This window comes from Zerene cesonia, chromosome 19 (genome assembly GCF_012273895.1).
Source record: "Zerene cesonia ecotype Mississippi chromosome 19, Zerene_cesonia_1.1, whole genome shotgun sequence".
NCBI classification, from domain to species: Eukaryota; Metazoa; Arthropoda; class Insecta; order Lepidoptera; family Pieridae; genus Zerene; species Zerene cesonia.
Genome location: NC_052120.1, coordinates 5131813 through 5155605, shown reverse-complemented (window position 1 = coordinate 5155605; position 23793 = coordinate 5131813). Strand labels below are relative to the sequence as shown.

The window sequence follows — 23793 nt, the reverse complement described above, 5'->3', positions numbered from 1 at the left end:
CAAATTCCGCTAAGAGGATGGGTCTTCTGTTGCATTTTAGCAGACCTAGATTAATATTATATAACCTTTTATTTAAAGTATCGTTATTTAATCTCATGTATGTTTTTATTGCTTTAATGATCAGTCATTTCGACTAAAATTGACTAAAATTCGACTAAAATTCGACTAAAATTCATAAACTAGTATTATGGATGTACATGTAAAATGACCATTTAAGACGTGCTATCATTATAATAAAACTGTACTTTTGAAATGAATACCTCGAAGTTAAGAGAATTAAATCAAAGTTAATATGTCAAACAATATCAAATCAACGTATCAAAAACAGTGGAGGCTCAGTGGTGAGAACCTCGGACTTCAAAGTCGATAAGTCCAGGTTCGAGACCGGGCAAACGTGCAGGAAATAAATTGATTTTTCAATTTATCTGCAAATGTAGATAACATCACCACTGCTTAAAACGGTGAAGGAAAACATCGTGAGGAAACCGGCATGTCCAAGAATCAAAAGTTCGACGGCATGTGACATCTTCCAACCTGCACTTATCCAACGTGGTGGATTATGGCCTAAATCCTCATAGGAGGCCTGTGTCCCAACAGCGGGAATATATATGAGTTGATGATGATGGCAAATATATCAAAGTAAACCCTGTTTTTTTTCTTTCCTAGCATCGTAAATAAACGTGAGTTTACTTCAAACAAATTAGGGAATATGCTTATTCATATTATATATAAATAAACACCCCTTTTTTGAATCTATATTAAAAATATTTCAGACTCTCCATAAACAATTATTTCCATAATGCAGACTGAAGTGGATATCAAGCGCAGGTGCGATCCTGCACGTCGCCCCATTTGCGTAGTCGACGCTTTTTAATTGTATTTTCTCGTCTCATCCGAATATGTTCATTATCGGAAAATAGTCGTTAAATATCAGTCTGCAATATTCGTACTATCTTACACACGTTTTAACGCTGTAAAATTTAATATACCAATGAGCTATGTAATTTATTAAGCATGTACTTTTCATACTAAAACCTTAAATATTCATGAGGATAATATTTTTTTAAGTATCTTGGTATTTCACGAATATATTAATTAATTGAAATATTTGTTTAAGAAACAACCAATATGAAAACTTCCACGTGGAACAGAAGGGCTATGATCAGATGTACGATGGAGAAGATCTGGAGACACCACCCTCACCGGATCGTCCTCCACCAAGACAGATAGGTAGATTTATATGATATTCAGATATTTGATTTTTACGTATACTATGCCTAAGCATAAATAGGTATCAAATGTAAGTTCCCTTGTATTGGACAAATCGACTATTGCATATGTACTAAACTAACTATTACTTCTTATCTCTTTTATAAATACTATATATGGACTTGGGATATTGGTTAAACAGTATCCAAGTTGAATACAAAAATATGAAATAAATGTCAATTTATATTAAATAGTAATTATTCTTCACAATTAAAATATTCACTAATATCCAAATAAAGTATTGAAGATTTCAAAGTGACCTTTGCATCTAATCCTTAAATTGAAGTACGATATGTTTCGGTGCAGACAAATACGTCCGCGCGGAATGCCCGTGTCTCAGCGCACGTTACACTGTAGCGCTTCTCGCATGCTTCGGCTTCAGCATCATGTTCGGCATGCGGTGTAACATGAGTATGGCCAAACTGAAAATGACTGAGAAACATAATGTAAGTGTAGCAGTTGAGTATTGGAATTACCGGTCTCTATAATAATAATCTATTCTCTCATTTTTGAGAAACAACAATGTGACCATAAATTGTAGTTAAAAGATGAATAAAGTTAATTAATATATGAATATTGTTAAAGCTTTACGTGTTTTGTGTTAATAAAATATATAACACGTAAAGTTTTGTGTGTTAACTCTTAAAGCAGTACATCCCGTCTTAAGAGGCAACAATGCAGTCGACATACGTAGTATGATTACACCGGTGGATTTCACGAACTCCGATTATAGTGGAATTGCCAATACATTAAACGCATTGTAAAAACAAAATTAAATCACTAAAAAATTTATCAACTATATCTTATATATAAAATTCTCGTGTCACAATGTTAGTCTCTATACTCCTCCGAAACGGCTTGACCGATTCCTCTGAAATTTGGTAAGCATATTGGGTAGGTCTGAGAATCGGCTAACATCTATTTTTCATACCACTAAACGATAAGAGTAAGGCAGAACAGCGTTTGCCGGGTGCAGCTAGTTATATATATTATATATATTATGATTATGTTTAATTTTACTTCGACTTACAGACCTCCTATGGCGTGAAAGAAGACACTCCTTTTAACTGGAGCGTGAGCGTAGAATCATCAATTGACTCGTCTTATTTTGCTGGATACCTGATAACCCAAGTGCCGGGAGGTTACCTGGCCTCCATGTACCCGGCTAATAGGATCTTCGGAGCCGCCATTGTCGCCTCAGCATTATTCAACATCGCTATACCTGGCGCTATGAGCATAGGACCTGTCGCTGTCGTCCTTTTGAAAGTTGCTCAGGGTTTTGTTGAGGTATGGACAATTTTATTGAAATTTCCTATGTAATGGTGGCTAGATCAATGAAAGGCTGTCTGTTACTCTTTAACTAATATCTCAGGATAGGATAGGATAGAATCTAGATATAGATAAATCATATAGATATATCCGGATTCGCACAGAGGTTGCTTTTTAAACGGGTACTACGCGACTCGTGAAATTTTATGAGTTGAAAAAATTGTGCTCTAATAAAATACGTCTATCAGTCTTTTATCCATATTCTTTATGAACATTACCCTACTCTTAATGGTACACCATTTACAATAGATACATCTCACCATAGCATCGTAAAAACGGAACACAAGCCGTTGATTGACAGTTCAGACATCGCGAGGGTTACAATAAACATGTAACAAGCATAATGGCATGCGCTTAAAGTTGAACATTTGGCATTCAGTCCGTGACGGTGCATGATCAAGCTTATTATCGATGCTTCAAATTTTGAAGTCTGGCACTGCCGCTGTGTACAACTCGTCACGTTTGGATTTACTCCCCTATATAATGCAAAGACAAATACGACGCTACTAAATATATTTTATTGTGCTTCATCATAATTCAGTATTTTATCAGAAAATTATGACAAAACAAAAAGTTAGTTCAGCAAATAAAAAAAAAGTGAAATTGGAACGCTCAATTGAAGTACAAGTAATGAAGATGCATTTTTAAATAAGTTCGTATATTTTTGTTACGTAAATATATTGAGAGTCACAAATAGATATTTTTATTTAAATCGGAATCAATTGAAGTCTATTTTTACTTACTGTAGTTGGAAATCGTTTTCCAATGTTACAAAGCCTCTTTAGGATTACTGAGCCCTCGGTTGTCATGGCGACGTATTTATTCCTCTCCTTGTACCAAGGCTTAACTGCCTATTCTATTAAATCTCACATTGAATTATCGTGATATAGGTTGAAAAGATATCATATTTTACGTACGTACAATTTCTTAACTTCGTATTATCTGCGAGGATAATACTTTCTTTAATAAGATTGTGACATACTATATTATATCATATAATGTATAGATACCTATATTAGACAGAAACTATGTTGCCTCAAAACGTAGGGTATAGGTAATCATAATACGAACATTATGAATATAAAAGAAAAAGAAGAATAATAATAACGTTCAATTGTATTTTTATCCGACAAATTATAGTTAAATTACATAAGTTGTTTTATCAATGAAATGACGTTTTATAATAATATAAAAATAATAATTAAAGAAATATATCTCTAGCCGTATTTACCTTGGAATTTTAAATGCGAATTTTCTATAAACAACACTTTACCAAGTATTTTCTTATGTTTGATATTATGTGAGTAATAAACATTTAAAGATCAAACCCTTGTAACAAATAGAATTTTTACATTATATTAGCGACGATTCGAATATGCCAGATGTATAGTCTATGATGACGTCACTGCGATTCCTGCGTATGCTGTGCAAAAAAGCATCATTATAATTAGCATATTAATGAGACATGAATATTGGGAAAACTCTGGGTACTCCTATGGTGTGTTAATTTTGATGCGAATTTGACGTGTTTTTTTTTTTATAAACCCGGTATAACTTTCTGACTTCAAACTAATATTATCAGGGAGTAACTTATCCATCATGCCACGGAATATGGAGGATGTGGGCACCGCCAATGGAGCGCTCAAGGTTGGCAACTTTAGCTTTCTGCGGCACTTACGCGGGGATCGTCATAGGCATGCCACTATCAGGACTCTTAACAGATTATATTTCGTGGCAAACACCATTCTACTTTTACGGTGTTTCTGGTATTATTTGGTAAGTGAGTTTCTTTATAGTTATTACTGCACTGTTAAAACCTACGAATGCCATAATTATTAATCTTCGTTGCTTTAAAAAACTTCTTAAAAATGATGATTGATTACGTCTCAAACATAACGCTTGATGTAATTTACTGTTTTAGATCAAACTTAAACTTATTTAAATTTAAAGTCAAAAGGAAATTGGAGACTTGATAAATTGTATTATTTCAGGTACTTTCTTTGGCTTTGGCTTGTGTTTGAGCGACCAAGCAAGCATCCTCACATTTCTGCTCGCGAGCTGACATACATCGAACAGTCCCTGGGCACCTCCTCGCAGGCCGCTATGCCTGGCTTTTGGAACACACCTTGGAAAGAATTCGCTACATCCCCACCGGTAATAAAAAGTCCTAACTAACGATTGTTGAAATATTGTTTGATCATAATATACCAATTGAGTGGCTATTGTTTTAGGTGTACGCCATTATTGTGGCGAATTTCTGTAGGACATGGAACTTCTGCTTGCTAGTGATCTTCCAATCGGCATATTTTAACACGCGTTTCAATATGCAGATCACTGAGGTAAATAGAAAAAGTTTATTAATTATTTTGTTTCACTTTTTTTCACATGAACGGTTAAATTAATATGATACGCATTATGTTTTGGCAGTCCGGCTTTGTTGGTGCTATTCCACATTTGATCATGACTTCTCTCGTGCCGATCGGCGGCATGATGGCTGATTACTTGCGTAAAAATAACATCATGACAACAACGAATGTGCGTAAGCTTTTCAACTGTGGTGGTTTTGGATTAGAAGCCTTCTTCTTTGTACTCGTGGCATACGCTGATAATAAGGTAATACGTGTTGACTAGTCAAAACATTGTATGATTTTTTGTGAATTTATTATCGCTACATAAGAGCTTTTCTTGCAGTACGTAGCAACAATAGAGTTGACCCTCGGTGTGGCTTGCAGTGGATTTGCAATTTCGGGATACAATGTAAATCACCTGGATATAGCGCCAAGATATGCGTCCATTTTGATGGGCTTGTCCAATGGCATCGGCACGATTGCTGGCTTTATTGTCCCCATTGTGATTGATTACATGACCCAGGAAAAGGTAATTCATGGAGATTTATTATTATAATATTCTATGATATTGTGATATTGATCGTTTTACATTTATTTGAACAAAAATAAATATATAACATCTATAATGTGACGTGCATACTTTTTGTAGAATAAATAATCGTTCCCCCCGTTATCTTGAATGGACATAGAAACTTTGTTATTCGATTTAATGCTTGCTTTTTAAAGAAATTTTGTATAATGTGCATGAATCTATTTTTTACAACTTTTCTTGATCAACTTTGAGAGTGATATAAATAACTGAGTTTCGCACAATTCGTGCGTGCTACCGACTGTTTGGAGTTCCCCTAGTGGAGGCTTCAGTATCGAAACAATAAAGACATTGGGCCGTGGCTAATTTTAAAAAGGAAATCGAGCTCAGAGCGACGCGCGCTCTGAATACCAAATGAACGGTCGTGGGTGCGCGCCGATGCGTTACACCGACTGTATTTCGCGTTTGCCACTTTATTATCCATATTGAGTTATATTTTTTGTTGGATGATTATCTATAGTAAGATTAATTATAATTGTATAAAGCTGAAGAGATTGTCTGTCTGAAGGGACAATCTCTTGAAATACTGGTTCGAATTGAAAAAATTGTTTTGTGTGGAACAGTTCATTTATAATTAATATGGTTATAGCGAAATGATCGAAATTACTACTTCATTCATGTTACTTTCAGGGTGTCTCTTGTAAACCAATATGACCTGCTTCTACTTTTCACCCTTTAGTTCGTGGTACAGTAGTACCGTATATAAATAAACTTCTTATACCAATAGGATCAACTAGAGAAAGCTATAACGGAATGGCGAGCCGTGTTCATAATGGGCGCTATGGTACACTTCTTCGGGATCACCGTCTACGGCATATTCGCGTCTGGAGAGCTGCAGCCCTGGGCCGAACCTGCTCCTCCTTATGAAGCTCCATTGAAGCCCATTGATCAAGAAACCACATTCGTAAGTATACTTTCTGTTCTTAGCCGTTTTTTTAGTTTCTTAAAAAAGTTATTTTATTGAGTTAATATTTTTCAGAGTTGTGCTTTTCATGTGTTAATGTCCACAACATATAAACACATATAATTTTACAACAATTGAAGGCTAAAGTTCTGATCTATTTATATGGGTGTTCACTTACATTTACGCTTTTCTGTCTTATAAAAAAAAACTCAGTAATTTAATTTGCCATATATATTCTGAATCTGTCTATTTTGACTTGTATTATATACCGATGTTTTGAAATAAATACAAAATAAAAACCCACTCATCAAACAGACGGAGCAACCGTCAGCTCCTCTGAAAGGCTCCGAGCCGTCCGGTTACGGCAGCATGGCGCCCGCGCGCCCACCCCCTCCCCCGCCCGCGCACGTGCCCAACAACCCGTTCGTGTCCGGCGCGCTATACCAGGCGGAGCCGGTGCAGCCGCCCGCCGAACCATACCACGACCTCACCGACGACGGCACTTACTGAGCCCCCACTAGTAAATTGGACTAGACATGTGCAGTGAAACTATCCGTGAATAAATTCGTAAAACAAAAAAAAAAAGATAAAAATTAAGTGTAGTAACGAAGAAATTAAATGCATTAACGAAGCTGTAGAATTAACTAATCAATAAGAGCAGTCTGAAACATAAAAGAGCAAAGCTAAAGCAATGTTGTACCTAATTATCTGAAATATAAAAACAGTTTAAATTCTCTGAAAATACATAAGCGCATAATCCTAATAAAACCTTGATTGATTTTCGACCCAATTTGTAAACCATCTAAAAGCAAATAAGCTCGAAGTTAATGTGGAATTGTTCTGCAGTTACTGCGCTTTGAGAATAAATATTACAAATTGATTAGTATACATATAGCGCTTCCTATGCGCGTTGTCTTTTAATGGCTTTGAAAGAGATTTAATCGTTATAGTATCTTGACAGTAACTTTGTACTTAATCGGATCCGTATTTAATAAATTGCATTTAAAAGTACAAATAAATTCAGATACTTTCGTAAAATCTACTCACAACCGTTACTATTTCTATCAATAAATGCACTTGTCTAGTTTAATATGGTATTTAGTCGAAACACATGACATCGCTTTTAAAATGGAATGCTATTACTAAATGTATTTGTATCCATTTAAGCTTGGTAAATATTTATCTTAATTATTTCAATTCAAAACGTTAATATTCAAATTGTACATTAAAGAAAGCGTACCTAAACTACAATCAAAAGGATAATTAAAATAATAAATTAATAGATGTGTTTGTAGAGGGAGTCATTGATGGAGTGTGTTTCGACTATAACTATTGAAAGTAGTAGTAAGTAATTTCTGGAGGTTCGTGGGTGCTGCATCTGAATAGTAAGCATCTGTTGGGAACTTTTTTGTACAACTAGGTAGAAAATAAACATATATACTGTTCTCGTTTAGCTTTTGTCACTGTAGTTGTGTCCTGTAAAGTTATATTGTTTAAATTTTCGAAAGTTTATTTGTTTGTTACAAGTATAGCAGAATTATTATATGTGGACAGCGGATAGCTTCGTTTACAAAATTATAATTGTATGTATTAGCTATTGTATTGTTAATTAATTCTCATAAACATTGTTTTATTTGCTCAATATAAGTGTACAGATGTATATACGATGTATTTGCATATCATTGAGGATTAGTTTAATATTATCATTAGTTATTTTGTTGATCCAAGTTGTAAGACGCGGTTTGATGTGTGGTACAGTTTTAAAATTTGACTTTTATAATACACCAAAGTATAGCATTTTATAAAAGTTAAAGCTATATACTATAAGATTGAACTCCATCTCCCTTGTTAGCTGCTTAGTTCTATTTTTCTTACTTTGTGTATGAGCAATATGACAATTCTTTATATCTCGCTCGTCCTTGTTGCTACAAATACTGTTGTTGTACAATGTTTACAATTATACTCTTGATATGAACGAAATAATTAAAATATTCTAGGATTGTACGTACTTCAATTTAACAAAATAAATGTATATGTAATAGGTGTAGGAATTTATCTCGAATGTTGATAACAAAGGGAAGAAATGTGATCAGATCTTGTAATTTAGATTTCGAAACTTAATTTTATTCATTTTAAATTCACATCTTTAATAAAATAAGTATTATTTATGAATCATTCAACAAATTCAAATACTATTATTTCAATATGTTTCAAATTCAAGATATATTCCAAAGTAGAAGATGCTATGCAGCAGTATCTACTCTTTGCCAATCATTTTCAAAACTTCGATAATACCAAAGACAATGCTTATCAAGCTATCTCATAAAGTAGTAAAAAATTATCTTATATACGATATCAATGCTGTAAATATTGGCTATGTTTATAAAAAAAAAACACAAAAATATGAAAAAATAATATATAGTAAGTATATAATATACAGTTGTTATTATTAAGTAGGTAAGTTTATTCTTGTCTGAGTGCTACATTTAAGATTTTGTAGTAACTTTTCTTAGCGTATATGAAAGTATGAAATATAATCCTTATAATAGATTACCATTCATAGTATAAAAATTAGCACCGGTGTTATTTTTCCTATCAAAATTCACGAATTATACAATCGCGACAGGACTCTGCTTTTGCCGAATATAAATATATATAAACATAAGTATATTAGTGGTATCGCTATGCTGTATATAATAATCATTAATGTATTATAAAGTTGTAGTTTATATAACATTTATCTCAAGCGTGCGAGAATATAGTGCTTGAAACTTAGAAAAATGAAATAACAAAAAAAAAATTAATAATCCGGATTTATAGTTAAAGGAAAGCGCGATTTTTTTTCACATCGTCATCGTTGTAAATTACGTTAGTAATTATTCCTTCAATAAAGCGTTTGATATTTTAGTGAGCTATTACGATATTATAACTTTCTCTTGAAAAACTTGTGAGAAATTGACTAACTATTAGTCTTTGCTACAAAAAAAATGTATTATGGATTTTTGATATTTCTTTGGGCTCAGGTAAATAAATATAACAAAGAGCGTAAATGTATTTTCTATTAATAATGTAGGTATGTACATATTAGTGTAAATTTTAACACACAATATATCTGATGATATTTAAGAGTACCTACATCCCAGCACGAAGAGTATATTTAAGTTTGTGCATAATATTATACATAGGTCATATAGTTACATGATTTTTTTATTTAGCTATTATTTGTCACATGTATGCAGTGTAAATACACACATGTTCATCTGTCGTAACTAAAACATTTATTTGAAAAGTTTATGAGCACGAATTGATTTGAGCACATTTACTTTAAAACACCGTGTATAAATGCACTCTCTGTTTATAAAGCACGCACACAATTTTATGTAAAATCAGTTTGACAATAAATAATGAATTTATAGCGACAATAATAACGCAACATTCGTTGACAATAATTATTATTAAGAAATTCGGAAATAATGGTGATTGCAATTAAATTTTTCTTTTGTGTCCTGTCGTAAATGCGTAATAAGTAATTATAATTTAATAAATTTTGATTTTACAGTACCTATGTCCATATCCAGTAGATAAATTAATAGTAAATGGTGACGCTCATGTTATTTAAATATACGTATTTTCTTTATTAGAATATTTATTATTGCTGACGTGCTTTTTCCATTACACAATGCAAAATTGATTAGAGAGGTTGACATCGTAAGAATATGACACGAAAACGCAGAAGCAAGAATGTAATTACGCTCTATGTACTGATTAAGACACCACTCATGATTAATCACCGAAAATTTACAGTATACATGACTATTGGCATTTCGAAACCAATATGCAGAAAAAATGGAACGATTTCAACCAAACATAATAAGAACCGTTCTAACATCTTTAACGTCCATACGTAAGCAATAAGAAAATATGTAAAAGACCGTCTGTCTTATCACAAATAAATTTAAAACCTTTTTTTACGGAAAATAACATAGAAAAGAATCCTCCAACTGTCATATAGGATATAGGGTAAAACAAGAACTGCTAGTAAGACTTCCAACGAATTAAAATAAGCTTGTCTTTAGGCTCAGAATGAAAAGCGATGTGATGTTTTAACTCTACAAGTTAGATTTATCAGGATGCGAGAAAACATACAGTTGTGAATTGACTTTGCAAGCTAAAAGCTATTGGAAAAACACGTTGCATATATATTAAATATAAGAGTAAAGTAAAGATTGCTTGCATGTCGCAAAAAGACAAAGAAAATACACAATTTTATGAAACTATGTATGGTAACAGTAATAACGAAAATTGTAGTATAAGAATTTCGTATACGTATCTACATTATAAACACTGCTGGAAAAAAAATAATTTGTTTATATTCTACAATTTGAAATGTGTATAATAATATAATTAAAAAAAGAGAAGAAAAAATGAAGAAAAGGTGATCAGAAATAACCATTATTTATTGCTTATTAACTTAGTTAAAATAAGTTGGTTGCCAAGTACTTAAATAGCTGCGGTTTTATACCTTAGGTTTTTTTCAAAGTTTGATTAACAATGAATCATCTTCCTATAGTAAAAGCATTTGTTGATCAGAAGAAATTTGCGATTATCTCATACACACATTTTATCTCATAAATCACATTTTATCTATATAATATTGTTGTGTGGTTCAACAAACTAGGAATTAGGAAGTGAAAATATTAGATAGTAAGTATTGACAAATAAAGTCACAAAAATAAGCAAGGCAATGACAATAAAAAATGTAGTGTGTAAATATTAAATTAGTAAAATCATGTATTATTTATTAATTCATAAGACTAACATTTGCTCCAGAACATCATAATTTTATTAATTTGCCACTTATTAAATATAAAGTGTATTTTCTATAAAGCTTGCATTTGTTAATTATATTTTTGGGATACGGAAAAAAATGTATATGAAATATAATAAAAACCACTCTTTAATTATGTGTCTACATATTCCAGGAATTCTCGTTCTCTTCAGTGTAGGTACATTTGATTGACTTTAAAAAAAATGAAAACATAAATTTATTGTTACTTTCACACATTTTTCACATCATTATATAAAAATAGAAACATATAATATAGGTGTGTAGAGATATAAAATATAAATAACAAATATTTGGACATCGGTGAGAATTATCATATTTTTTATTGTTATTTAAAAATGTTGATATATTTGTTCATTTCATTAGAGGTAAAACAGAATTGTATTATCTTCAGAAATCATCGAACCATAATTATTATTTCATTTAGAAAACGTCATTAGAATATTAGATTAAATAATAAAGTATTAAATAAAATGTTATTTTAAAGAATCTCTACACCGTCAATTCTGGTTTGTAAAAATCTACTAGAAGTGTTTCTTGTATACGTAGTGATTTGTATTTATCTATTAGTTAGTCATTTGTATTTTATATGTCACATAGAACACAGTAAACATCATTTAAAGTATAAGCATTCAAGGAGTAGTTTGAATAATATATAAGTTTTTCATTGAAAAATTATCATTGTTAAATACTAAATTTTTAGATAATTATATATTGGTTATTGTAAATTCCAGAAACAAATTGCTGATAGTTAAAGTTTACTTAAAACCAGGACGCAAAATATTTATTTGCCCAAAATTTTGTGCGATACTAATCACAAATAAATATACTTATTAGTATTACTTACTGATTATTATGTGTTTTACATAAGGCCGGGGCTCGTGCAGCTAAGAATTTGTGTAATAAGTACTGTATGATGTTTATTTTATAAGTGATAATTTTCACAATGTCCAAAATTATGGCAAAATGGGTACGGATCCCCCTTGCACTTGTTGAATGAGCACTGGTTATGAAATTATATATACATAGTTTAGTGGCGTGTACGAATGTGATATATGGTTATGTAGATAATAAATGAATACTGTTTCTTTACGACTTTTTCAGCTATTCAGAAAAACTCATCTCGAATCATGTTGGTTTCTATATACATACTTTTTTAAACGCTAGACCTATACTTTTAAATTTTCGCATAGTGATGGTATGTTTAATGTATATCCTCTAGGTATTTGTTAATCTAAACTAATTTAATGAGATAAGACAATAATTTTAATTTTACGGGGTGATCTCACTCTATAAGGCTGTGTCGACAATAATGCTTTTGAAAGCACATTAGAGTTTAATATTACGGCAAATAGTAATATAGATAGTAAGGTAGGGTCTAAAATGAAAATGTGTAATTTATTCAATAATGTGTTAATTTACGATATTGTGAATGATATCAAGCAAGCAAAGCATAATTTTGTTGCTTATGTTTATTGTATGGATATTAGAAGTTGTGAAGGTTCTACATCTTATTTCTTATTCAAACATCTTATTTAGTAGGTTATTATCTACCTTCCTAAATTGTATGAAAATTGAAATCTAATTTCGTACCTTTGACTTTGGAGTATTATGTTCCGTTCTATTCTTTATTTTGGTGAATTTGAGGTAATAGTCTATGTACAGTAATGAATAAGATTTTTCTCTATTGTAAGGTAGTTGGTTTGTCTCTATTGTAAGTTGGATTCTTGCAATGAAGCACTGGTTTGTCAATTACTGATTAGATTCATTAGAAATTTGCTTTGTAGATTTGTACTTGTAAATATTGGTCGCTTTCAAGTTATCATTTATGCCATAAGTATTTACTTTCGATATAAAAAAGGAAAAAAGTGGTTGCATATAGGTGTTCGTCACAACTATAACTTTATTTTCAATAGTCCAGATTTAAATTCATGTGATTATTATCGATTATTTTTCAGCAGAACGACTTACATTATAACTGAAGTAGTAGTAGTAATATGCATATGGCAATAAATTCCTACATATGGTTAACCTTTAGGTATGCTTGTAAATAAAGATAATAAATTTTGATTTACCTTCGTTTTTTATGAAAGATAACGAACTGAAGGATTCAGGATATAGATATTTTTAGACGTTAATTTTTTTTTATTCAATATTATTCGAAAAATACAAGTTGTTTAAATGGCCTATCTTGTAAATATTAAACGAGTAGTTGTTAATGTCATATTTTTTTTATTCATAGGCAAGTAGAGCATAAATACGAATTCGTGTAAATATCTTCTATTTAGAAATTTATGTTTGTCACAAGAATTCTGCTAATGTTATAGTAAATACGGCATTGTCTTTTGGATTTAATCTGAATTATCGCAATAACCAAAGCTGCAAATTATTGGCAAAGAGAAAGAAAGAGGTAAATGTTACTAAATATTGATAATTAATTGTTTATGGTCTTTACAGAGGTTTCAAAAATGTTATTTTTATTTATCTATTAGTAAACTACACTTTACATTTAAATAAGACATTTCTCTTCTTATCAAAAAAAATAATGTGCAACCAAAAAGTTATGTTATTATCTACCTCTTAAAACTTGTGAAGTAATTTTAATTTCATTGAGAACTGGTACTTTATATATTGCAGGTATCATATAATTTAATGTTTTATAGTTATAGATATTCTTATACACCAAAACAGTTATTTATTGATGTGATATTTCAATTATTTAATCGCAATATTTCGTTGTATTATATTTATTTTCAATTGTGTATTTCAAATTTTTGTTAAAAATTATCATAACATAAGATATTGTTGAGTGTGATATATTTGATCTCAAGTTAAGTTAATTATTGAATTAATTATTAGTGTTTACTTAAAAAAGCTGGTAACATTATCTTCCCTAATATATGTTTGAAAATTTAACTCTTCTTTTATTGTTGTTGTAAAAAATAAAACAAAGATTATGGTACATTTATATTTATTTTTCAACACACCCAAATCCATTTATATTTAAAGAGTGAATAATCTGATAATTCTGTCCAGTTATAGACTTGGAGTCGTTTCAGTTAACCTACAATTGTTAATTTGATATTTACATAACTCTGCAGAGCGCTTTTTTTGCGTATTATCGAAATCGAGGAAATTATTGATCCATATCACTTAGTCCTGGACCAGGCTTTTATATTAGTCTTACAATAAATTAATAAATATAAAAATACGACGTACAATTATTTACGAGTAGGTAGGTACATTTATAAGAAAATAAATAATAAAATGGCAGCTCTATTTGGATAAAGATAATTTCTTAGCATGAATTTTCTTAATCTTATCCAAAAGTATAAGAATGTGTATATCAATTTAAGCTGTGTATAAATCGTTTCGAGTGGAAAATTTTACAATTCTGAGGTAGGTACGAAAGGTAACTTTAAAGAGGCAAGTCATTTACCTATTATTTAAATATTATTCAACTATCACATAGACTATCACAGTTCAAATCAAGTATAGGGTGTTATAGATCTAAGCCTCCGACTTTTTCCCGGGAAGCCTCTGGCGTACGGCGGTTTTGCGTTTGTTGTCACATAATATACCCCTCGCGCTCTGCAAATAAACTTAATAAATTGAAATATGATACAAAAAAGGGATCAATGAAAAAGACACTTTAAATAAATCCATAAAAATGAAATATTGGAAATTACGAAGATTTGGGCAATCTATTGAATCATCAGAAGGAACAAAGAAAGAATTCTATTGATAAATGATAATTGGCGATTAGTTTTTAAACCAAGTCTATACAGTCTGTACTGTCTATATAGTCTATATCTCTATATATATAGATGAATCAATGAAAATATACATATATGATGATAAATATAAATGAATCCCTATTTCCTTGTGTCACGCCATCACGCATGAACGGCTGGACCAATTGCAAAAATTCTTTCACCATTAGAAAGCTGCAATTACACTGAGTTGTACTTGTACCTTGTACTTGTTGTTGGCTATGTACCACGGGTGAAACAGGGGCGAACAATTAGTAATAGTATAATAAAGTACGTGAATCTCTTTCTCACCGATGCGTTAAAAGGCTTTCGTACTTGTATTAATGTGTTATATATATTCGTTACCTATTATTAAAATTGAACTTACTTATGCGTGACATGTTCGCCCATAAGCACATATTCAGTATCCTTAGGCTCGCACCAGCCTATAAGATAAGAGAACAATGTGGGACAAGGGCCAGCCCAGAATCCCGCACGGCTGTTGATCGACTCTATGAAATATGGCGTCACTTTCGTGTGATCGCAAGATAGTGTTTCTGTAAAAAATATATTTTTATACACCAATTAATATAAGATTCTTGGTGCTATTATTCTTTAATAGGTAAACAATATGAGATGTGTGAACTGTATTAATTTCAAATATTTTTATTTGAATTGAGTAAGCGGCCTAATTCCACAAACACCTCATTTTATATAATTTATGGGTTTCTCTAAAAAAAAATTATTACTATTTCCAACCAACATGAACTGAAAGAAATATTAAAATAGTGATAAAAGCGACATCTAGTCAAAAGTAGGAAAACGATTTGCCATCTTCATGTTCTTACGAAATTTCCCACTAGTTCACAAAGATGTCGCTTTACTTAAAAACTATGTATTTCAAAATTATTGATCAGTTATAATAGTATTCGTCGTTTATACTTACGAAATATTGTATCGTGAGCACACCCGGGTTGGCTAGAACCTCCATTAACATAAAAGTCTGCATGACCGTTTGGACCCCACTGTCCAAGTATTCCCGCCCCCGTGTGAAGAATGTCCACAAATAAGGCGTCTGTGTAATCCAAATCTCTGGAACGGTTGTTACCCATGTAGAAGAAGATCGTTGGATCTAACCCTGAAGTTTTTTAAATTAAACATAAGGAGAGATTTGTTTATATTGTTTTCCTAATTGAGTTTTATGAAAAGACAGTGTGACCAATTTAGGAAGTCAACTTTCAAATTAAAATTATAAAAAAGTAATTATCTAGCAATGTACTTGGTCAATTACTAAGAAATAATTTAATCATAGTATTGCATTTTCATTGTTAATTTGTTCTAATGTTGGGAGAATATATTAAAGAGGCAGTGTAGTGCCGTAATATGTTTCGATTCTCATTGTATTAAAATGCTTACCAGTAATCCTTCCCAGTTTCCCTTCAGAGAGATGGTTGGCGACGAGACCGAGTATATGTGCCCCAACACTGTATCCAATGGTATGAATTTTCTCTGGTGGTACTCCTTTGGTAGGGTGATATTGGATATACTCTACCATCTGCGCAATACAAAGACTTGCAAATCGAGGCGCCCATTCTATCTGTAAAGACATTAATTTTATTTCGAAAAATAATTCATTTGTACAGAGATGTGGTCAAGAAGTTTATGCTTTGTTTATCATCATCATTGTTCCCACTGGCAATGATGGTTCAGGCCTCCCCGCTGCACTTGGTCAGCGGGGTGGCAACCTCAGAATCGTTACAGGGGTGATGTGGAGAATGTGCAGATAGATTTAAAAATAATTTAACTTTGGTCTCTAAAAATAATTTAATCTGGTCTCGAACCCCCGATTTTTCGATTGAAGTCCGAGGTCCTAACTACCCTTATGTTGTAAGTTAAAAATGTATTTAAATAATATAAAGTAGGATATTTTAAATAAAATTGATTCTAGTTGATAGTTATTTGAAAGGTTTCTCCGTATGTGTTACCTACATGAATTGATAGTAATTACCTCAATTTATCTTTGTATAGTTATATAATGGGTATACATAATATTAAAATTTAATAACCTGAGAAAGACACGGTTCTTTGACTAGGCTTCCATAATCTACGATTATAATATTGTAGTTTCCTCTAGTAAAATACGCATTCCTCATATCGGTGCTCGGAGATAAATTCCTTCCCCCACCAAATCCATGTACCACGATTTTCGTTGGAAATTTTGGGTTGAATTTAGAGTATTTCAATGAATCATTGTCCAGGGTGTTAAGTAGTTCCCCTTCCTCTTGTGTGGTCCTGAAATGTGCGAACAAAAATATATTGAAATAAACTGTTACGTTATACAATTACAGCAATTGAATCCACACAGGTAATAATAATAATAATACGGGCTCGTTTTCCGCAACTCGACGTCAAGCGCCTATTTTGCATGAAAGAAAAGGAGGGGGGTAGCCAGTCAAAGCTGGAACCATCCCAGCTCCTCCATGAAGCTAAGCAGCTTGTGTGGGCTGCCGAAAACCTCAGGGAGGGATCTAGGACAACCCAAGTGCTTTGCCCTGTACTCCGCAACAGCCGTGCATTCCATGATCCCGATCCACACAGGTATAATAAATAGTAAAGATATATAATAAGGGTTGGATAATATAAGGGTTGACTCTTATATCACTAAAAGTTTATCAATGTTTTAAAAATATAATTATTTTCTAGCGTTATTCATATCATTCACAATCCGACAAAGCATGTGTAAGAACAATTATTCTTAGGCAGAATAAATTACTTACAAGCATTTAAATAATGTAAATACAGTATTAATTGTGTTAAAATAAACAGGTGTTACACGTAGCTTTAATATCCGTTGAGAACCTTATTTTGATTTAAGAAACGTTCAATTAAATAAATAGGTTTGTCTCCATTTATTCTGACCATGAATTTATTGCTTGAATAATTCATATCTACAAGTGAAATAACCTTAAGATTCCTGTTAGGTGTTTAATAACTATAGTTTATGATACTGTCATTGGCATACAATCATATAATAAATATTTCCTTTTTGTTTTACGTTGAAACTAGATATCAATAAAATTTAGTGGATGGAAAAGATTGAGAAATCTCATCTTATTATGAGATGTCACCAAGAAAGACAAATGTTCCTGATTTTCATACGAATAAGAAAAGATAATACCTTGTGTATAAATAGAATTGCATTCTTGGATGGGGGCATCTGTAGGGTGGCGGGATGCAGGAGCTCGTGTTGAAGACATCTCGTGCTGTTTGCGGCTTTTCTCTATCCCGTACTGAGTTCTCTTGTTGCGTTTTTGATACTTTGAAAGGAAATAATAATATAACACATATTTATATCTATTTAAACAGTAAACAATAATATATTTAAATATTTGAATAAAAATCATGCCGTATGTCAATTATAAGAAAAATCAGGGCTGGATTTACTTTAGGTGCGATCTGGGCTAGTGCTCACGGTAAAAGAGGTAGACAAAAAAATTTACTTTCGCATTCATAATACTGTAGCAGGAATTTACTGTTTGACCACGAAAAAACGGCAGGCAACGATCGGAGCAATAGTAAAAGGTTGGCAGTTTTTTGTGCCCAGGACAGAGCTAAGGTTAAATTTGACTCTGAGAACATCGATTAGTAGACCTTTACTTAATAATCATATATAAACAACTTTATAAAATTGCGTATATTCTCAATCTACAGCAATTTTTTACGTTTTTGATCTTAATATTAGGGTAAGCCACATACGATTATACCTTAGTTAATACTTAGGTTAGGTTTGCATATGTTTGTGCATATGATATTCATAACTTGTTAAGGTAATTTAATGCCAAATTTTATTTTGAAATAAGAATGGCCCAGTTCAAATGAATACGTTGTATATATGTATACATGCATATTGCAATGTCGTTGGAATGTGTAAAATGGTTAAGGCGCGCATTAAGAAATGTTTCAGATTAAGTAGAGCGTGAACGCATCCTGTAATTTTATACAATAACACATTTTATGTGTGTAATGACATACAAAAGGTCTTTTTTTATTATCAATACATTTTTTTTTATTCCTAATAACATCTAGTAAACATATCTAGTTTAAATGTTGTGCTTGATACAATCAACGCATTGGCTTAGTTTAGTAGCATATTTTCTTCTTTTTGCGAATAAAACCATAATTATTTTTATTTATTTATATATGTACTTTGTTTACCTTCTCTTTAATAAATTTATGAAACCAGTCATGATATTTAAAAGGCTACAAGGATAAACTTTTTAAAGTATTACTGAAATTGTCTTCTTCGAAATATATTACGTTTAAAATGTATGGCTGGAAAGTTAATCCATTATGTGGTGAATGGCATTGTAATACGGAGCAGCAAACGGCCTTAGAGAAGCCAATGCAATTAGAGACTTGAATGCAAAACAATAGTATACATTAGACAGTTCATTTTAAACTGGAGTTCATCGTACAAACGATTATGATTCATCTTTATGACATAACTTTTTGTTTCATTGTTTTCTTTTTGAGTACCAAGTGCGAACGTGTTATGTTAAGCAATAATGTGAAAATCTGTTTTACGCTGAGTGATATCTGTCGTCTCTACGACGAAGGAACATACTACTCTAAAAAGTTTTGTAACACAATATTGCGAAATGAAAGTGATTGAACTGTTTTCAAATTAAAAGTATGTTTGAGGCTTTACAAAACAGATAACATCGAATTTTTCAACTGATGATTATTTTTGTACATTTTCCTAATATAGAAAGAATGTAGAGTTGCCTATTAATAGGTAACGCTGAAATGTTACTTAAAATAAAATACGGTGATTGTGTATTTACACTAAATATACTGTGTTTGTACTGGAGAGGTTAATTGAATACTAATTACTAAAAGTACTGTATTTAAAATAAGTAGGTCGTCAAATTACGACATTTTCTTACTGATTAGAATTCTCCAATAAAGTATGCTTTGTTTTGATTCATTAGCGGTTCTGGAGCCTTCTCAATGGATTCACAAATTCTTATGAGTGACATGAAATGGTTATGACACATTTCCACTCATACGCTTTCGTTATATTTCGTAGTTCAGTTCTTTTCAGTTTCTTGTATTCACATTTGACCCATTTAATGGATAAAATGTTTAACTCATTCTATGGTTTCGTTATATGGGTAAAATTTATTCATTTATTATAATAAGATACACAAATTACATAACACAAATCGTTAATAAACTTTATATTATATAAAAGATATTAAGTGTATGCGATCCAAATTTAAGAATAGTTCTAGCGTTTTTACCTTATACATAAACAACTATGTCTAGAGGGAATCTTATTCTATAGAATAATTAAATCAAACAAAGCAATTTAGGGTAAAAACGTATTCGTATTTACGATTAACTCTATCTGAACTCTAACCTACGTTCAACAAGCATCATTTAATATTTTGTGAAGAACCTTAAAACAAATTCCATTTAAATCTAAATTACTCATATTTAATATATTTTATATTTACAACTTCCTCTCCTTGTGTTTTATAAAAAGCATTAAATTATGTAGTTATGTAAGTATTGTGTATAAACACGATTTGCCCGAAACAATACAAGTGAAGTGAAGGTAACAATACACAGGAAATATCAAATAACGCTTTAAAGATGCTATTAAATGCTGCATCTAAAGATATATGCTATTGCCCATTTTTCAGTTATTTATTTCCTGATATATTACCCCTTTTAAATTTTATATCGTATTATTTTATCTGTGGAATCGTTTTGCTAGTTCTAATTTTTATATTGTAAACATTAGGCAATTAATTGTTTTGTATTGAATTTTAATAAGTCATCTATCGTAAGCAGATTCATTTTTTACTTAATATTCATAATAATATTCATAATTTAATGCACATTACTAAGTAAGGTCAATTGCTTAACCATTTCTAAGAGCAGTATTCAAATCACATCTCGGAGGCCAGGGCTGAAGATCTTGACCTTATCATGCCATGGGTTTCTAACATACTTACATTTATGTTGGTTGAATGTTAATAATAAAAATACGATGCACCTATAAAATAATGTATTTTTTATGTTAAAAATGCATTTTTTTAAAGAATTTTTCAAAATACATGTTATGCAATTAAAAATCTTGATTCTTATTATATACTGAGTTGCCTTGACACCCTTTCTCAAATTTACGGGGATATGCATAAATTGTGTAATAAAATGTCTTTACCGTGAATATGGAGTTTTAAAAAAATCGTATTTAAAGTTATATTATTCTAAAAAGAATAATTACTAATTATAAAGGTAGTGATAAATTATGTTTTGTGGCATGTGGGCTAATCTATACCTACTAATGTAATAAAAAGGAAAAGTTTTTTTTGTTTGTTTGTACCCTAAAGGCTCCGAAACTACTAGTCCGATTTTTAAATTTCTTTCACCAAAACAAAGCTACATTATTTCTGAGTGCTATAGGATACTTTTAACTAATCTTGATTTTCATAACCACACGGACGAAGTCGTGGTTAACAGTTAGTCATTAATAAATTAAGATAATCACACTTATTATCACACCAATCAGGGATGCTATTTCAATTAATAATGAGTATTCATAAAACCCTAAATGACTTAACGTAAACTCATAACCGATATATTGTGACACATTCTTAGAATGTTACCTAAAGTAGGTATTCAAATTCTTCCGTTATATTATAAAGGCTTACAAATCACGGAAGGATAAAGGAAACTAAATAATCTTATCTCTACCTATTATTTTAATTCAAAATTAAACTGAGGAGATATATTTCATTTAAGTTTGTAGTGAATATTGTAAATAGTAGGCAATTAAATATTTTGTATTGAATTTTAATAAGTTATCTTTAATAAGCAGATTAATTTATAACTTAATATTCATCATTAAATGCACATTATTAAGTAAAGTCAATTACTCAATCTTCAATCAATTGGTCATTCTAAGATCCAGAATAAAATAACGATAGTTATTTCAAATGGAGATAAATACCATATTTTACAACTTAAACAACGATAAATTCCACAAAAATTGTTGTATACGTTCCTATTTATCCCAAATTTAAATAGATTTTAGTCCAAGATTCACCCAAATGCATAATTGCATTATTTACTATAGTTTTAAAATCGAAAGTATAGGATACGTCTCATGGTTGTCGTGAGAGCGGTTACGCAATGCCGGTAACGTAACCGCATTCGGAAGTAGCGCGCCACAACGCATCAGCTGTTACGCTTCGTGCTATTGGTTTACATGCGTTTGTTGATTCATTTCATTTGCAAGGCCGTGTCTAGATAAATTCTTATTGTATAATAGACTTTTGCTATCTTCAGTGTATGAATAAAAATGTGAGGATGAATATTACGATGAAAATCATTGAAAACAGGAGCATTTTACACTGTTGAAAATATAATTACGAACTAATAAGCAAAATGTTTTGTCTATTATCAAATACACATATAATGCGTCATATATTGTTTTAATAAAATAAAACCTAACATCAAACTCAACATCATAAATGTTCAAATAACTATAATATATAAATATATAATAAGTAAACCGAAAGGTCATTTTTAAATTATTGCACTGAATAATAATTTAATAATTGTTATGTATTAAAATGAAACTACATGCCTAAAGAAGTTAATATCTTAAGCAATAATTTTAGAAATTCACATTGATAAATAGGGTTAATATAAGATATTAGCAAATATGTAATCGTAGAGATAATAATGATCAGATATTTAATTAATAGTTTTATTAATAACTCTATTATTTGCGCTAAATATGAAATTATTGGATTTAGTTTGTAATAACGATGAAGATTTTTATTTAATGCTAATTTGTATGTATCTTAAGCAAATATTTGGCAATTTATTTTTAATTTGGCTACATATTTGATCTATATTATTTATACACACGAAATAATAAATATTTGCCTTTTTCATTCGCGAAACATGGCTCACCATGACATTTGTGTAAATTAACAAGTAAATTCAATAATATTCCATGTATCCTTAGCTCATCAAAATCATGAATTATTCATATCGTAAGTAAAAACTATACAATACATTACGCGGGTACTTTCACGGTAGGCATTGATTATACAAAAATGCTAACTATAATCGTATGCATAACCCATGTATTCAATTTCATACAACTTCCGTGAGGAACTTAGTTCTTTAAAATTATTTACTAAAAATATTTTCCCAAATATAATATTTAAAGTAAACATACCTGAGAATTGTAACGCAGTTATCCCAATCACTAGCAACCACTGAGCGTTTGTCACCATATTTGATAAGCGTTACAAAAAATCACTGTTAATAATTGCGTACAACTTCATATCACATTATTCGCGTTTACAACGTATCAAATACCAAGCGGCGTAACAACAACAAGAACTGTGCCTTATTAGATAATGACGAAATATGTTAGTGGAACAGTTTCCACGTGCCTCAGCGTGTGTTACGTGCCTTTTCTGTGAGGGAACTGACGGCGAAAGTACCAGTATGATGCTGACCCTCGCCTGCTTCGTCCCCTCTTGAATACAAAAATATTCCGGCAAATTGCATATTACAGTTTTGTTTTGACACACACTATAATTATGTTACGACACGAGACCTTGATCAATTAGTACCTTGGCAATATAATAAATTTAACTGAATTTTGTAATTCTATCAAGGTTACTGCATGTTTGCATATGTTAAAATATAAATGACCACGCTAA

General features: G+C 31.0%; 2 protein-coding genes across 2 annotated transcripts in view; one reads left to right on the top strand and one right to left on the bottom strand.

The window, feature by feature from the left end:
* The window catches only part of LOC119834236 (vesicular glutamate transporter 1), a 56805-nt gene extending 42191 nt beyond the window's left edge, over positions 1-14614 (top strand). Inside the window, exons 4-13 of the mRNA XM_038358570.1 lie at positions 1118-1230; positions 1576-1715; positions 2302-2556; positions 4181-4374; positions 4590-4752; positions 4830-4937; positions 5026-5211; positions 5290-5475; positions 6263-6439; positions 6755-14614. Coding sequence (XP_038214498.1) covers positions 1118-1230; positions 1576-1715; positions 2302-2556; positions 4181-4374; positions 4590-4752; positions 4830-4937; positions 5026-5211; positions 5290-5475; positions 6263-6439; positions 6755-6949 — 1717 coding nt within the window. The 3' untranslated portion in view covers positions 6950-14614. The remainder of the gene's footprint in view (positions 1-1117; positions 1231-1575; positions 1716-2301; positions 2557-4180; positions 4375-4589; positions 4753-4829; positions 4938-5025; positions 5212-5289; positions 5476-6262; positions 6440-6754) is intronic.
* Positions 14392-23575, bottom strand: LOC119834238 (phospholipase A1 member A-like). The gene is made up of 7 exons (XM_038358571.1): positions 23301-23575; positions 18216-18354; positions 17104-17329; positions 16454-16634; positions 15984-16175; positions 15426-15594; positions 14392-14876 (listed from the first exon to the last, which is right to left on the bottom strand). The coding sequence occupies exons 1-7, from the start codon at positions 23356-23358 to the stop codon at positions 14774-14776; spliced, it is 1068 nt and encodes a 355-aa protein (XP_038214499.1). The 5' UTR covers positions 23359-23575; the 3' UTR covers positions 14392-14773.
* Positions 23576-23793: the final 218 nt, after the last annotated feature.

Excerpts from the sequence above, each read along its gene's own strand:
- LOC119834238 (XM_038358571.1), bottom strand. The coding sequence starts at position 23,358 with ATGGTGACAAACGCTCAGTGGTTGCTAGTGATTGGGATAACTGCGTTA. Across the intron at positions 15,595-15,983 it reads TGCTCACGATACAATATTTC|AAACACTATCTTGCGATCAC; the intron begins GTAAGTATAAAC and ends TATTTTTTACAG. Across the intron at positions 14,877-15,425 it reads GGCGAACATGTCACGCATAA|AGCGCGAGGGGTATATTATG; the intron begins GTAAGTTCAATT and ends GTTTATTTGCAG.